Source organism: Sorex araneus, chromosome 3, assembly GCF_027595985.1.
Source record: "Sorex araneus isolate mSorAra2 chromosome 3, mSorAra2.pri, whole genome shotgun sequence".
NCBI lineage: Eukaryota > Metazoa > Chordata > Mammalia > Eulipotyphla > Soricidae > Sorex > Sorex araneus.
Window position 1 is genome coordinate 225743615 of NC_073304.1, and position 15343 is coordinate 225758957.

At 44.4% G+C, this 15343-nt stretch overlaps 1 protein-coding gene across 2 annotated transcripts in view; it reads left to right on the top strand.

The window, feature by feature from the left end:
• The window catches only part of MAP3K3 (mitogen-activated protein kinase kinase kinase 3), a 77377-nt gene that overhangs the window by 14262 nt on the left and 47772 nt on the right, over window positions 1-15343 (top strand). For both annotated transcript variants that reach the window (XM_055131249.1, XM_055131250.1), the window contains one exon: window positions 12796-12836. In XM_055131249.1, coding sequence (XP_054987224.1) covers window positions 12796-12836 — 41 coding nt within the window. The remainder of the gene's footprint in view (window positions 1-12795; window positions 12837-15343) is intronic.

Here is a 15343-nt window from a genome sequence, read left to right on the forward strand (position 1 = left end):
CTCGAAAGAGATCAAGAGCTGCAGTTAATCTCGAACCCATGCAAGGCTGAACAGACCAGGGCACATTGGAGTGGGGCGGGTTAGCCCAGTGCCTGCCCAAATAGCCCCCGGCAGCCGCTTGTTCCCATAATCTAAAATCACTGTGCCCTGGCCAGACTCCATGGTCTCGGGACAGACCTCACTGAGATACTAACCTGCTAAAAATTCAGTTTTGCGGGTTTTATGACTGAAATCTCCAGGCTTTCTCAGGGTCGGGATGGGCTATCTTCCCCATTTCCCTGTACTTCTGGAAGCCCTGACAGTCACATCCACACCTCAAAGCTGTCACCCAGTTTAAAAAAGCTACTCCAACTGTACCTTCCCAATAAAAATAATAGATGCACTGTTCAAACACAATGGCGTCTTAGTACCTGTATTGTAAACCATAATATACAAAGGGAGAGAGAGACAGAGAGAGGAGAGGGAGAGAGGGAGAGAGAGACAGAGACACACACGGAGGGTGAGAGAGACAGAGACAGAGACAGGGAGGGAGAGAGACAGAGACAGAGGGAGAAGAAGAAGGGTGCCTGCCATAGAGGCAGATTGTGGGGGGTTTGAGATAGGTTGGTGGGAGGGAAACTGGGGATATTGGTGGTGGGAAATGTACACTGGTGGAGGGATCAGTGTTGAAACATTGTATGACTGAAACCCAATCATAAATAGCTTTGTGATGGTCTGTCTCAAGGTGATTCAATTAAAAAGAGAGAGGGAGAAAGAAAGAAAGAAAGAAAAGTGAAGTTTATGTTAATACTAGGTAAAGGGCAAGGTATATGTCAGTAAATCTTTCCCCCTGAATAAGTCAAGGTATACAGTGGTCTCTCCTGAGTCTAATAGATAACACAGCTTCTAACAAGAGACATATTCTCTAAATTCTGAAAGTAGGAGGAGGAAGAAAATCTCATTTAAATGCATTTCAAGGCAGGATGGGGTGAGATGAGGGTAGGGGGCTATGTGGGAGGAGTCATGTTTACAGCTTGGTGTAATGAAAAGAGCCTGACCTGAATCTTCAGACATTTATAACCTATTCGTGTAGAATTTTGCAACTTAGAGTGAGTTTACAGCTATTGTGATTATTCTTGCTTTAGTTCAGTTGGACTTGGAATAACTTTAAACCATTGTCTTCATTCCCAGTTTTCCAGCAGAAGGTCCATGCTCAGGAGGGAGCAGAATGAAAGATTCAAACTTAATTTCAGTGGCTAAGAAACTGGGCTAAAGAATCATCAAATTGTTTTAAAAATTCAAATTTCAGAGTCTCGATTGAGAGTAACCAAGTCTTTTGTCCCAGAGAAAAGGCTGTTTGGGACGACATGGTGTTGGCAGAGGCAAGCAGCCTGCTTCAGTGTGACAAAGACAGTCCGCAAGGCAGAGCTGAGACTGGCATAGTTTCATGGGACTCGAGCTTGATACTTCAGGGGAAACCAGAGCAGCTGTGGTTTCATGGAATTGTTTGGGGGTGGGGGGGTGGGTAAAAGGCATAGAACTGGAAAACCTAACTTAATATCTCTACTTGGCAGGACTTCAGCATTTTCTTAAGTAAACAATCTAGGTAACTGAAAAAAGAGTGCTTTGAGAACAAGTCAGCATTCTGTGCTGCTATGAAAGTACTTGGGCAGTGAGGTGCTCTGTTACGAGTTGTTTTCTAGGATGTGAGGTCTATATATCTGTATCTCTGCATCTCTTTAATGCACGTTAGATCCCTGGAAGCCTACCGCTTTCTTAGAGATGGCTGGACATTCTGATATATATGTCATATACTCTGTGTAGATGGGGCCTCTGGGTAATTTTATAGATCATGATGGCAATATAATTATCAGTAGTCATCAGCTCGGCATTTTTCAGCGCTGCTAGTTCTTTGTGGAGTTGGCAGCTTAGTAGAGTAAAAAGATATCTGACCATTGTCAGTAACATAGAATTGACTTGTTAGCTCTATGTTAAAGTCATTGAGTTCTTAGTTCTAATCCATTATCACAGAACTGAACAATCTCAGAGCGATGTTAATAACAACGGTAACAGCAAAAGCTACAAACCTATGTATAATAATCCTAATGTTCATGAAGTACTTCATAAAGGTGTTGAGTATAACCATGAAGTACACCCAGACCTACAAATGCCTGGTCATAGTCATTTTACCATGCATAAGACTAATAACTTTCTAAGCCATACTTTTTTCCATCTGAATTATAGAGGTAGTAATACCCTTTGTGTCTACCTCTTAAACTTGTAAGGAATGTTGTAAGGATTGTTCTCAACACATTTCATACAAGTAATGTTATGTAGTATGGTTCAGATTATGTTTAAATGGTCACCATTTTTTTTTGTGGGTTTTATTTTATTTATTTATTTATTTTATTTTTTTATTGAATCACCATGTGGAAAGTTACAGAGCTTTCAGGCTTAAGTCTCAGTTACACAATGCTCGAACACCCATCCCTTCACCAGTGCACATATTCCACCACCAAGAACCACAGTAAACCTGCCCCCCACCCCCCACCCCCTAGCCCCCCCACCATTTTTTAAAAAATTTTATTGAATCACCGTGAGATAGTAACAAGCTTTCATGTTTGGGTTACAATTATACAATGATCAAACACCCATCCCTCCACCAGTGCACATTCCCCAACACCAATATCCCCGGTATACTCCCCCTTTCCCACCCTCCCCCTGCCTCCATGGCAGACAATAATTCCCCACACTCTCTCTCTACTTTTGGGCATTATGGCTAAATGGTCACTATTTTAATGAACACTTGTTACTGTAATTTTTTATAAAAAGTTGTATTTGAGTCTAAAGAAGAACTGAATCAAATGTAAAACATTTTGTGTTATAAAAAAATGTGTAAATACGGAGCAAATGGTTATATCACTACTTTCTATTATATCATTGTGGATATGAACCTAGTAAAAAGTTCTGACCAGAACTATATAGATTTTCATGGAACTAGAAGTGATAAGGTTTTATACTTTTTATTTATTTTTTTGGGTTCCATCTGGAAGTGCTCAGGGCTTTCTTCTGGGCCTGGGCTCAGGACAACTGTATGGGGTACTGAGGATCTAACCCAGGTCAGCTGCATGCAAGGCAAGCACCCTACACCCTGAACTATCATTCTCGCACTGGTTTTATACTTTTATTGGGAGTTACCACGTATTCCTTTATAAACTTTTGAAAGTAGCCTATAGTTCTCGATCCATTGAATCCTATTTCTCTCTCATCTTAAAGTATGATAGGTAGAAGCTCAAACATATTGAGGGTCTGAGTGTGAATCTTTCGATGTTTTCCAAGTGGTTCACCTGGAAAGCTATATTCTTTTTTTTTTTTAGTTTAGTTTTTTTTTTTTGGGGGGGGTCACACCCAGGAGTAACAGGGGTTACTCCTGGCTCATGCACTCAGGAATTACTCCTGGCGGTGCTCGGGGGACCATATGGAATGCTGGGATTCGAACCCGGGTCGGCCGCGTGCAAGGCAAACGCCCTACCCGCTGTGCTATTGCTCCAGCCCCGAAAGCTATGTTCTTAATAGCAGGCAGAAAGCAGGGCAAGGCTCTTATCTGTCAGCTGTAGCCGGGAATTCTAGGAGCAGAGCGAGTCATTGAACAGACTGCCTTTTACTGTTGGACAGACCTGGCTCTAAAGTACTTTCTTTTTTTGCAAGTCATTGATAAAATAGGCAGACTAGTATGAAAATAAAGCTTATAAAAAATACCAACCTGGTTTGTAAGAAGGCTGTGAATAAATGAGAAAGCTGTAAGCAAGTTTTATTATTTTGTGAGGTTACTTTAGAATCATGTCTTCCACTGGTCTTTTAAGGCTTTGTCAAGTCACAATGACAAAATTGTTTTTGTTGCCCTTTTCTACCTTCCTTTCTCATTAAAAAGAAAAAAACAACAACACTGGGCTGGAGTGATAGCACAGCGGGTAGAACGTTTGACTTGCACGCGGCTGACCCGGGTTTAATTCCCAGCATCCCATATGGTCCCCTGAGCACTGCCAGGGGTGGTTCCTGAGTGCAGAGCCAGGAGTAACCCCTGTGGATCAAAAAAAAAAAAAAACAAACAAAAAAAAAAAAAACCCAAAACCACTATTTTTGGCAAAATACAGACTTCATTGCTAAAGATTAAATATACAAAGGTTTGGGGCTGGAGTGATAGCACAGCGGGTAGGGCGTTTGCCTTGCACGCGGCCAACCCGGGTTCGAATCCCAGCATCCCATATGGTCCCCTGAGCACTGCCAGGGGTAATTCCTGAGTGCAGAGCCAGGAGTAACCCCTGTGCATCGCCAGGTGTGACCCAAAAAGCAAAAAAAAAAAAAAATAAATAAATAAATAAATAAATAAATATACAAAGGTTTGTTACAGGCACAGGGAGAGGGAGATGTACAGAATCAGAGAGAATCAGAGGGCGGGTGCCAGGGATAATAGCTGAAGCCATTGCCAGGGCAGATTAGTTTAAAAATCTTTGTTTTAATAAATAATGTTTATGCAAACCACAACACCTAATCAGAGAGAGAGAACAAAAGGGAATACCCTGCCATAGTGGCAGTGTGGGGTGGCGGGGGATGGGACTGGGGAGGGTGGGAGAGATGCTGGGTTTACTGGTGGTAGAGGATGGGCACTGGTGAAGGGATGGGTTCTCGAACTTTGTATGGGGGAAACATGAGCACAATAATGTATAATTCATTTCAATTCTTAATGTAATTTTATTAGATAAATAAAGTGCAGATGAAAAAAATAAATAAATAATGTTTAAGGGGGCTGGAGTGATAGCACAGCAGGTAGGGCGTTTGCCTTGCACATGGCCAACCCGGGTTCGATTCCCAGCATCCCATATGGTCCCCTGAGCACCGCCAGGAGTAATTCCTGAATGCATGAGCGAGGTGTGACCCCTGTGCATCGCCGGGTGTGACCCAAAAACAAAACAAAAAAATAATAATAATGTTTAAAAAGTTCCGCCGTGTCTGCCTTCTGGGAATGGTTCTCACTGTTTCATTTACCAATATGGCTTTGGTGTGCTGAGCGCCTGAACCTGCCTAGCGTTGCATTTTTATACTATAACTTTTTTTATCTCAGCGTGACACCTCTCCATTTATGAGTTAGCTCCATAGAACGTGCAGAAGAATGCATTGTATTTCCTGTACCCTAGGAATCATTTAGTCTTATTGAAAAATGAGAAGTACCGTGAAAAAGAAATGACTGTACCATATCTGCAAAATATGTGGTACAGATGGGAGTGCTCTAGAAGGCCAGGAAAGTAAAAGTTGAACTTGAGCCAAGGGAGTTATGGAGTCATTTCTAGTAGAGGTGGCACTTGGGCTAGGCTTTGAAGGATGTGTAAAAGGTTAGTTAGGTGGAACGGAGGAAGGGTGGAATTCCAGGTCAGGAAGGGGAAGCATCAAAGACCTACAGGAAGTGGGCAGGGAGTAGGGTGTGGAGAGTGATGGTGGCTCGGAGGGCTGGAGCATGCTTTGCATGCAGACTGCCCAGGTTTGGTCCCTAGCACCACATGTTCCCTGAACACCACCAGAGAGTGCCGTTTCCCCCTCCCCCTTTTTGGGTCCACCGAAAGAAGAAGAAAAAAAAGAAATGGCATATTTCAGAAAATTGAGGCATTGATACAGCTGGAGAGAAGAGGAAGTGTGAGATAGTGAATAAATTCAAATTCTGGAAGGCGTTGAATGATAAAAGAGAACTTCGGCTTTATTCTGTAGGTCATGAGTATCACGGATTATGTTTTTTTTTTTCTATATCCTTTGTCCTCATTTATTCACCTCCTTTTTCTCTTCCTCTTCTAGGAAACACTAATTGATCTTACAATTAAAAATTTTTATTGTTTCATTTAGTTATCGTATTGTTTTCTTCAACACTGATTATGTTTTGAACAAGGAAGGGACATGGTGACAGGAGGGGTTATGGTCATTGTAACTGTAGAAAATTTTCGAATGTTTTGCAAATGGGGCACTGAGAAGTACAGAGGCTCCCAGGCTGAGGAAATGGGTCCCTCGAAAGTACTGACAGGAGAATGGGGAGCAAATTCCTAAAGGTCTTTGAAGGCAAAATTGGAAAGTGTCTGGCTGTGAAGAAGGGAAAGGAAGAACACAGAGGTTGAGCCTGCATTGCCGAGAGAAAAGTGATACCAGAGATTAGAAATAGTAATGCTGAAAAGGAGACTAGTTTCGGGGAGGAGTTGATGTAGACACATTCGACAGACAAGGTTGAGTTTGAGACCTCAGTGAGGCATTGTATGTATCGAATGCATAGGTGGATTTTTTGGGGGTTTTTTTGGTTTTTTTTTTTTTTGCTTTTTGGATCACACCTGGTGATGCACAGGGGTTACTCCTGGCTCTGCACTCAGGAATTACTCCTGGCGGTGCTCAGGGGACCATATGGGATGCTGGAAATTGAACCCGGATCGGCCGCGTGCAAGGCAAACGCGCTACCCACTGTGCTATTGCTCCAGCCCCTCGAATGCATAGGTGTTATAGATCCACTACTCCTGTTTGCAATCCTAAAATCCAAAGAGCACTGAAAACTGAAAAGCTTTTTCTCTTTTTTGGTGTGTGTGTGTGTGTGTGTGTGTGTGTGTGTGTGTGTGTGTGTGTGTGTGTGTGTCTGGGGCGGGCGGGCAGTTTGGCCACACTTGGCAGTGCTTGGGGGCTTCTCCTGGCTCCAAGCTCAGGAGTCATTCCTTGTAGTGCTTTGGGGACCATGTGGTGCCATGGGTCAAATCCTAGGCTCCAGCATGCAAAGCATGTATTTTCTTTGAGTGATCTCCCTGGCCCAAAAGGCTTTTGTGGTGGTGGTGGTTGTTGCTATATACAGCAGGTTCATTTGGCAACAAAATCTGACCTGAACCAACAGAGGTCATAGTTTATAATCTTTACTCTTCTCATGATGATATCTTCTAATGAAGAAATCACCCAGCATAGAACATGTCCTATGGATGGCTTCTCCAAAGCCAAAGGTTGCATTCTGAGACCCCAAGGATTTTGGCTAAAGGTTAATGGATCTTATTGTTATTTATTGAACATTCGTTATGTGTCAAGTTCTGGTCTCATATTTTTATGTAATTAAATTAATTTTTGGGGGGTGAGAGTTGGGCATTCAGGGTGGTGTTCAGGGACTACTTCTGGCGCTGTGCTCAGGAGTGACCCCTGGTGGTGTTAGGGACCTATATGCAGTGCCAGGAATTGGACCTGGGTCAGCTGTGTGCCTGTCAAGTGCCTCACCCCCTGTACTATCTCTCCGGCCCTTGTTTAACTCTTCTGATAGCTCCAGGAGTGTTGTGTTAGGAGCAGACTACAAAGGTAGTGATGCTATTATCACTTGGCGGATGAGGAAACTGAGTCATAGAGAAATTAACAAGATTGAAGTCACAGAGGACAGATTGGAGGACAGACACTTAGATTCGAAGGCTACTTTCTTATTTTAAATAGGGACGTCACACCTAGAGGAGCCGGTGAGGGGGCAGGCAGTGCTGGGGGCTGAGTTTAGAGCCTCACACTTGCTAAGCACGTGCTTTACCGCTTAAGCCATATCCCTACTCTTAACCCTCCTCTTTTTTGTGGGGGGTCGCACCTGCTTAGGCTCAGGGCTTAGTCCAGGGTCTACACTCAGGGATCACTCCTGGCTGTGCTCAGGAGATCATATGTGGTGCCAGGGGTCAGGTTCAGGTGGGGCACATGCCAGGCAAGCGCCTTGGCTGCTGTCTCTCTCGCTGCAACTCACCAGTTTGGGGGCCACACCCCGTGGTACTCAGGGATGTTCCTGGCTGGTGTTTGGACCCTCCCAGCAGTGCTGGGGATTGAACTCGGGCCTCATGCATGCAAAGCATATGCACATTGCACTGAGCTATTTCTCTGGCCTCCTGACACTACCTTTTTATATACTTATTTATTTATTGGTTCATACTCAGTGGTGATCAGGGGCTATTTCTGATTGTGCTCAGGAGTGACCCCCCCCCCCAGCAAAGCTCATGTGGTACTGGAGGTTCAAACCAGATTGCAGACATTGTGGCCACATTCAAGGGAGCTGCCTTTTTTCCTGTATTATATTTCCAGCTTCCAGCCCTGATACTTTTTTTTTATGGGTGGGAGGGCGTATGGGAGTTGATTTGGGCCATACCTGGTGGTGCTCAGGAATTTACGCCTAGTGATCTTGGAGGTCATACTGGGACCACTGTGTGTATTATCAGTCCAACCCCTGGTACTATATTCTGTTTTTGGTTGTTTTGTTTTGGGGCCATACCTGGCAGTGCTCAGGGGTTACTTCTGGATTTGTCCTTAGGAATCACTCCTGGTGAGCTCGGGGGGCCATATGGGACGCCAGGGATTGGACCTGAGTTGGCTTGCAAGGCAAGTGCCTTATCCACTATACTATCTCTCCACCCACTAAAAATGCTGTACTACTACTGCTTTAGCCTTGACACTACATTTTTTTGTTTGTTTGTTTTTGGGTCATACCTGGCGATGCACAGGGTTTACTCCTGGCTCTGCACTCAGGAATTACTCCTGGCGGTGCTCAGGGGACCATATGGGATGCTGGGATTTGAACCCGGGTCTGCTGCGTGCAAGGCAAACGCCCTACCCGCTATGCTATTGCTCCAGCCCCTTGACACTACATTCTTAACAAGTACATATTTTCTTCAAATACATACCAGGCAGGTGACGTTTTGCTAGAGAGATTGAAAACTAGACATGGAGATTTGGAAGTCTTATATGTAGAGAGAGTGTATGATTTTTTTTTTTAATTTCTAGTAAGATGTGAAAAGGAGTCATGAATCAAGAGGCCATACATTTCAAATAATAAGAAACACGAGGCCTGAGAGCAGCTACAGTGGGTAGGACGCTTGCTTGGCAGGCAGTTGACCTGGGTTCAATTCCTGGCATCCTATATGATCCCCTGAGCTTGATAGGAATATCACTGAGCACTGTGTGTGGCCCCCAAACAAACAAAAATACCCAATGTAGGAGCCAGAGAGATAGTACAGGGGTAAGGTGCTTGCCTTGCATACTGCCGACCCAGGTTTCAGTCCCCAGCATCCTGTATGATCCCCCCAGCACTTCCAGGAGTAATTTCTGAGAGCAGAGCCAGGAGTAACCCCTGAGCATCACCAGATACGAAAAACAAAACAAAACCAGTAAACATAAGACTAGTCACATGTTGGGGGATATTGAAGGAGGGGGATTTAAAAAAGGAACCAGCAGAGATGTAGAAATGGTGGGAGTTCTTGGAACTGGATAGAGTCCCAGAAAGTGGAGGGAGAGGAACCTCACAAAAAAAAAAAAAAAAGACTTGGCCACAGTGTGAAATTCCACAGAGGCAAGGAGAAATGTTGGCAGAAAGGAATTGAGTCATATTATCTGAACTTCCCTTGTGCATGGGTTATCTTGGTTGACATTAGAGTGGAGATTCAGATTTAAGGACTTGGTAGATTTGAGTCCTCTGTGGAAGCTAGTCTTGGTTCTGCGTTCTGCTGTGGAAAGGCTTTTGCCACATCAGAGAAAAGATTCAGAGCTCTAGGCATCTTACAAATCACAGGTCTGGTTTTTATTATTTTATTGGGGCCGGGGAGCAGATGGGGAATGGTCTTTGGGGCCATGCCTGGTGGTGCTTGGGGCTTACTCCTGGCTCTGTGCTCAGGGATCACCTTGTGGGGTTTATGTGATACTAAGGATTAAATCCAGGTTGGCCATGTACAATTAAGAGCTATTGTTACATTTTGATTTTGGGGGGTGGGGTGGGGGATCCACCAAGTGCTGCTTGGAGACTACCCCTGGCTCTGTATTCTGGCTCAATCCCGAGACCATGTGGTGCCAGGGATTGAAACCAGGCCTGTTTCGTGCAAGGCATGCATCCCAGCGCATTAAGTTATCTCTCCAGTCCCATACGGCCTTCTTCTTCTACATCCTCCATCCTCATCTGCTCACAACTTCACCTCAGGCTCCCTTGCTGGGTTCCCAGCTTCGTGATGTGCATGGTTGGACCCTCGTCTCCTTTTACTGACTTCGTAGTTACTTCAGATCTGGGAAGCTTTTCATTTCCTCTGTGAGTTCCAAAAAGTTAGCTCTCAAAAGATCCTTGGCAGGGGGTGGGGGGGGGGAGGGGAGGGGGTGAGGGGGGCGGCGGGGATCTCCTCAGCAGTGCCGGGGGCCTTGGACGGTCACTCTGGTGATATTCAGCCCCGTCATATGGGTCTGATGTTTTGGTGCTCAGGCCTGCCATTGCTTTGGTGACCATGCCATGCTCAGGATACACATCTCACACACACGCATACCACCTCTTTGAGGGATCTCTCTGGCCCTGTTATATATACTATTACTGGATAAAGTGATCCACATGTTATATTTAAACTTTGAAATACCATATTATCTAAGAGTTGTCACATCACAGGCCTTTTCTTCAGCACTGCGCTCTTCAGTTTAGCATGTGATCTCATTTCCTTGTCTTTAAAATAGGGGAGGATGTTCTTTTTGTTGTTGTTGTTTTGGTTTTGGTTTTGGTTTTGGTTTTAGTGGGGGTAGCTACTTCCAGTTTTTCACTTGGAATCACTCCCAGTGGTTTTTGGGGATCTGTGCAGTTCGAGGGAATGTACCTTCTACATGCAGAACAAGTGCTTACTTAGCTCATAGAGCTATCTCTCCAGCCCCTATTTTTTATTTAATTTCAGTGATTTTCAAGGTATGGTCTAGGGCCCCATCAAGGTTCCCAAAACTCTAAGGTTCCATGAGGTCAAAACCATTTAATAATAGATGGCAGTTACCATTTTACTTATTTTGGTTTTGGGGCCACAACCCACAGTGCTCAGTGTTGCAGTGGAATTTCCCAAAGATTGTATGTCTGTATATGACCACAGATTGAAAGCGTTGAAGAAATTTGCATTCTCTCACCAATATTTAAATAAAATGTTAGTATTTAATTTTTAATTTTTTTGTTTTGTTTTTGGGTTACACCCGGCAGTGTTCAGAGCTTACTCCTGGCTCTGCACTCAGTTACTCCTAGTGGTGCTCGGGGGACCATATGGGATGCCAGGGATCAAGCCCTGGTCAACCACGTGCAAGGCAAGCTTCCTACCTGTTGTACTGTCTCTTCAGCCCCCAAATGTCAGTATTTTAATAAGATATATTTATTTGGACTCAAAAAATTGCACAGGGATTAAGGCACTTGTGTTGTGGCTGACCCTCATTGATCCCCCGCATCCCCACAGGTCCCCAGAGCACCTCTGAGTACTGCCGGATATAGTCCAAAAGCCAAAAAAGATAAAAAGTATTTATGCTAATATGTAAGGTTTTTGAATTTTTTAAGTTCAGGGACCAGAGAGTTGGTACAGCAGATTAGGTACTTGTCTGCAAGCAGTCAAGTCAACCGATGCCCTATCCCCAGCACTAATAATAGAAACTATATAAGCAACAGTATTTTTTAGGATCCTCACTAGTTTTATAGAGTAAATTAGACTACTCATACAATTCAGTGGATTGAAAGAGAATTCTCATGTCATAATTTCATAGAAGTCAGTCCTTTATATACTTAACCTGCCCTTCAAGCTTTTTCCCCTTTTCTGTCATCTTCTCTGTCTGTTCATGTCATCTTCTTTAGATATTCTGAAACCCTCTACTTCCAGGCTATATAGTCTATTAGTTTGTCTTTTTTTTTTTTTTTTGGTATAATTTTCATTCACTAGCTAAACTCTCTTTCCTCCGTCTCTGTTTTCTAATATGATTTTATTTTTCTCTACATATGTTCTTTATTTATTTTGCTTTTTGGGTCACACCCAGCGATGCTCAGGGGTTACTCCTGGCTCTGCACCTCAGGAATTACTCCTGGCAGTGTTCAGGGGACCATATGGGATGCTGGGAATCGAACCCAAGTTGGCCGTGTGCACGATAGTCATTTACCATAAAACTGGGGATATTTACAAGGTCATTTATTTAGGGTCTCCTTTTAGTTGTTTTTGCAGTGCTGGAGCTCAAACTCGGGGCCTCACACATGCAAGGCCAATGTTCTGCTTCTGAGCCGTGCCTCCAGCCCCAGGGTTCTGCTCTCCCACACTGGGAGTGCCTTGCGAGGATCATGGAAATCAGTAGAAGCAACCAGATAGCACATGTCTACTGTTTACCAGATATTTAATTTTGACTTGTTTAGTAATTCCTTGCAAATTAGGCATGTTTAGGCCCACTCTACAGATGGGAAAACCAAGACTCACAAAGGAGAAATAACTTGCTTGTGGTCCTATAGCTGAGAAATATCTCCATAGCTGTGAAGTATCAGTACCAAGATTTTCTTGTCTGTTCAGTAACATTATCTAATAAGAAGGTTAATTTTTTCTGTGGTTCATTTTGTACCACGCCTGGTAATACTGGGGCAGGGTTAGGGGTGGGTTGCTCTAGGGGTAGTTTCACCATACAGTGCCTAGGACTGAATCTGGGGCTCCTCCATGCAGAGGTTATACTTTAGCCCTTTGAACTATCTCCCTGACCAGAAGATGATGTGATGAGAGACACTTCAGAACCTATTGTGAAAATAGAGGGCATATGATTTGTCAGAGCAGAGCAATATAGGATCTGTTCCAAGAGCTTTGGTGTCCTTAAGATTAGAACTGAAAGACTCCCAAGTCATTGGAAAGGAAATAGATCTCGCTGGGATAGAGAAAATGGGACAGGAGCCATCAAGGTTGTTTGTGACTGGAGGGCTGCTTGAAGCTTACCTGGGAAAGGCAGGGGTCACACATGCCGGAGAGCCCTCTGACCTGTGTCTCATTCCTTTGGCAGAATGACGTCAGAATCAAGTTCGAGCACAACGGGGAGAGGCGGTAAGTCAGCTTTCTGTTTAGTGGTCATGTTTGCATGCTGCAGTTCTCAGAAAACAGCAAGTTTGTGGAAGCCAGTTTCCCTGAAGTGATCTCTGGGGCCACTGGCTGGGTGATGGGTTTGAGACTGGGGAATGTTTTGCCCTTCCTTGGCCTACCTGTTGGAATTTATTTCTGGTCTTAGGGTGCTTGCCTTGAATCGTACCTACCTTCCTGGGTTCAGTTCCTGGCACCACATATGGTTTCTTGAGCCCGACCAGGAGTAAGCCCTGATCACTTCTGGCTGTGTCCCCCAAATAAAAAGCAGACAATGGCAACAACAACAAAAGCTGTTTCAGCTGCTAGTGTTTTGATGCTTACTCTGCTACTGCCATCGTGCCCGGGCAGTAGTCCAGACTCCAGCTCTGCTCAGCCATGGCTTTCAGACCCACTGATATGGGCCACCTGTAAGCGTTGGAGAAAGGCAGGATTCCCTTGGGACATTGGGGTCATTCTCCTCCGTAGTGCAATAGTCCTGGCTTGTTTATATTAGGGGCCAGGAGGTTAATAGATGGAAAGTTTCTTTATATTATCTTTTTTTTTGGGGGGGTCATACTTGGCGATGCTTAGGGGTTACTCCTGGTTCTGCACTCAGGAATCACTCCTGGCAGTGCTGGGGGACCATATGAGATGCTGGGGGTCGAACCTGGGTCGGCCGCATGCAAGGCAAACGCTCTACCCACTGTACTATCACTCCGACCCGTCTTTATATTTAGGGTCATGGCAGACTGTATCAGATATCACGTTAACAGAAGATTTCAGATCATTTGAAGACAGAACAGAGGTTTTGGATCCATATTTTGAATCTTGTTATGGAAGTGAAAATAAAATAATGTTGCAAAACCCTTCTGTCTTTTCTCCATAGTCAGTATTTTAGTGGTTTTGTTTACATGTTAGTAGGAAGTCAAGATAGAACTTCTCAGTGAAGAAAAATAACTGCATTTGAATTTTCTTATTATTGGGGGACTATACTTCACAGGCCTCAGGGGCTATTCCTGGCTCTCTTGGGAGTGATCCCTGATGGTGCTAAGAAAACCATGTGCTATGCCAGGGATAGAACCAGTTGCATGCAAGGCGAGCACCCTAACCCCTGTACTATCTCTCTGGCCCCTAATTTCTAATATTATTTAAGAAAATAACTTTTAGAAAGCATATAGAGGCTGGAGCAATAGCACAGCGGGTAGGGCGTTTGCCTTGCATGCGGCTGACCCGGGTTCGATTCCTCCATCCCTCTCTGAGAGCACGGCAAGCTACCGATAGTATCTTGCCCGCACAGTGGAGCTGGGCAAGCTACCCGTGGTGTATTCAATATGCCAAAAACAGTAACAAGTCTCACAATGGAGATGTTACTGGTGCCCGCTCGAGCAAATTGATGAGCTACGGTGATACAGTGATAGGACTCCTGTGGTATTTGGGACTATGTGCTTGGCACGTGTGTGCTAAAGTGTACCTTTCAATATCACTCCAACTTTTTTTTTTTTGTTTTTTGGGTCACACCCGGTGATGCACAGGGGTTACTCTTGGCTCTGAACTCAGGAATTACTCCTGGCGGTGCTCGGGGGACCATATGGGATGCTGGGAAGCAAACCCGGGTCAGCTGCGTGCAAGGCAAACACCCTACCTGCTGTGCTATTGCTCCAGCCCCAACATTTTCCACTCCAACTTTTTCCAGTTGATATCACCACCACCCCTTCCCATCCTTTTTCTTTGCTTTGAGTATTTGGGATTTTGCTTTTTTAATTTTTCTTTGACTTGGTGTTGTTCAGGAGCTACTCTCAGAAAGGTACTTGAAAGTTGCTCCTGACAGAGCTCAGGGTTTGAACCCAGCCCCCTGCCTCTCCCTCTCACCTCCCCGTGCAAAACATGCACTTCAGCCCTCAGAGCTACCTCCCTGGCCTTGCTTTGAGTATTTGTAGAGGCAAAGAACATACCCATGTGGTTAAGGTTTCCTCTTTTACATGTCTCACTGTGGTTTAGTTCCTCCAGAAATTTTTTACTGGTAGTTCTCTGTACCTGGCATTCTTTATTCTACTGAAACTAATTCTAGAGGGTATCTAGTATTTTCTCTTTTTAAAAGAGATATGTTTACAAGCATGCAATATTGTTAGAGACTGCCTGGTGCAAATATTGCACAAGTGTGGTCCGCTACTGCTGTTTGGTGATTTGTAGCCTGGAGGAGGAAGGTTTTCTAAGCTCTGTCCCCAGTTACTCAACTTTTGAACTGCCCATAGCAGGGAAGTTAAATTGTCACTTCATTATTGCTGCTTTTCACACCTCTGACATGACTGGGTTTGGGAGGGATGGCCAAACTCAGAGCAACAGAGTTTTTCAGACGTAGATATGAAATCAAAAGCTCAATTGTGTTCGAGCCTAATTATGCAGCTACGCTCTCCTGAATTCCTGCTCCGAAAGTGGTATGCAGTTACTGTGAGTGGACTTCTACACTGAGAAACTGTATGTGTTTCGTTTCA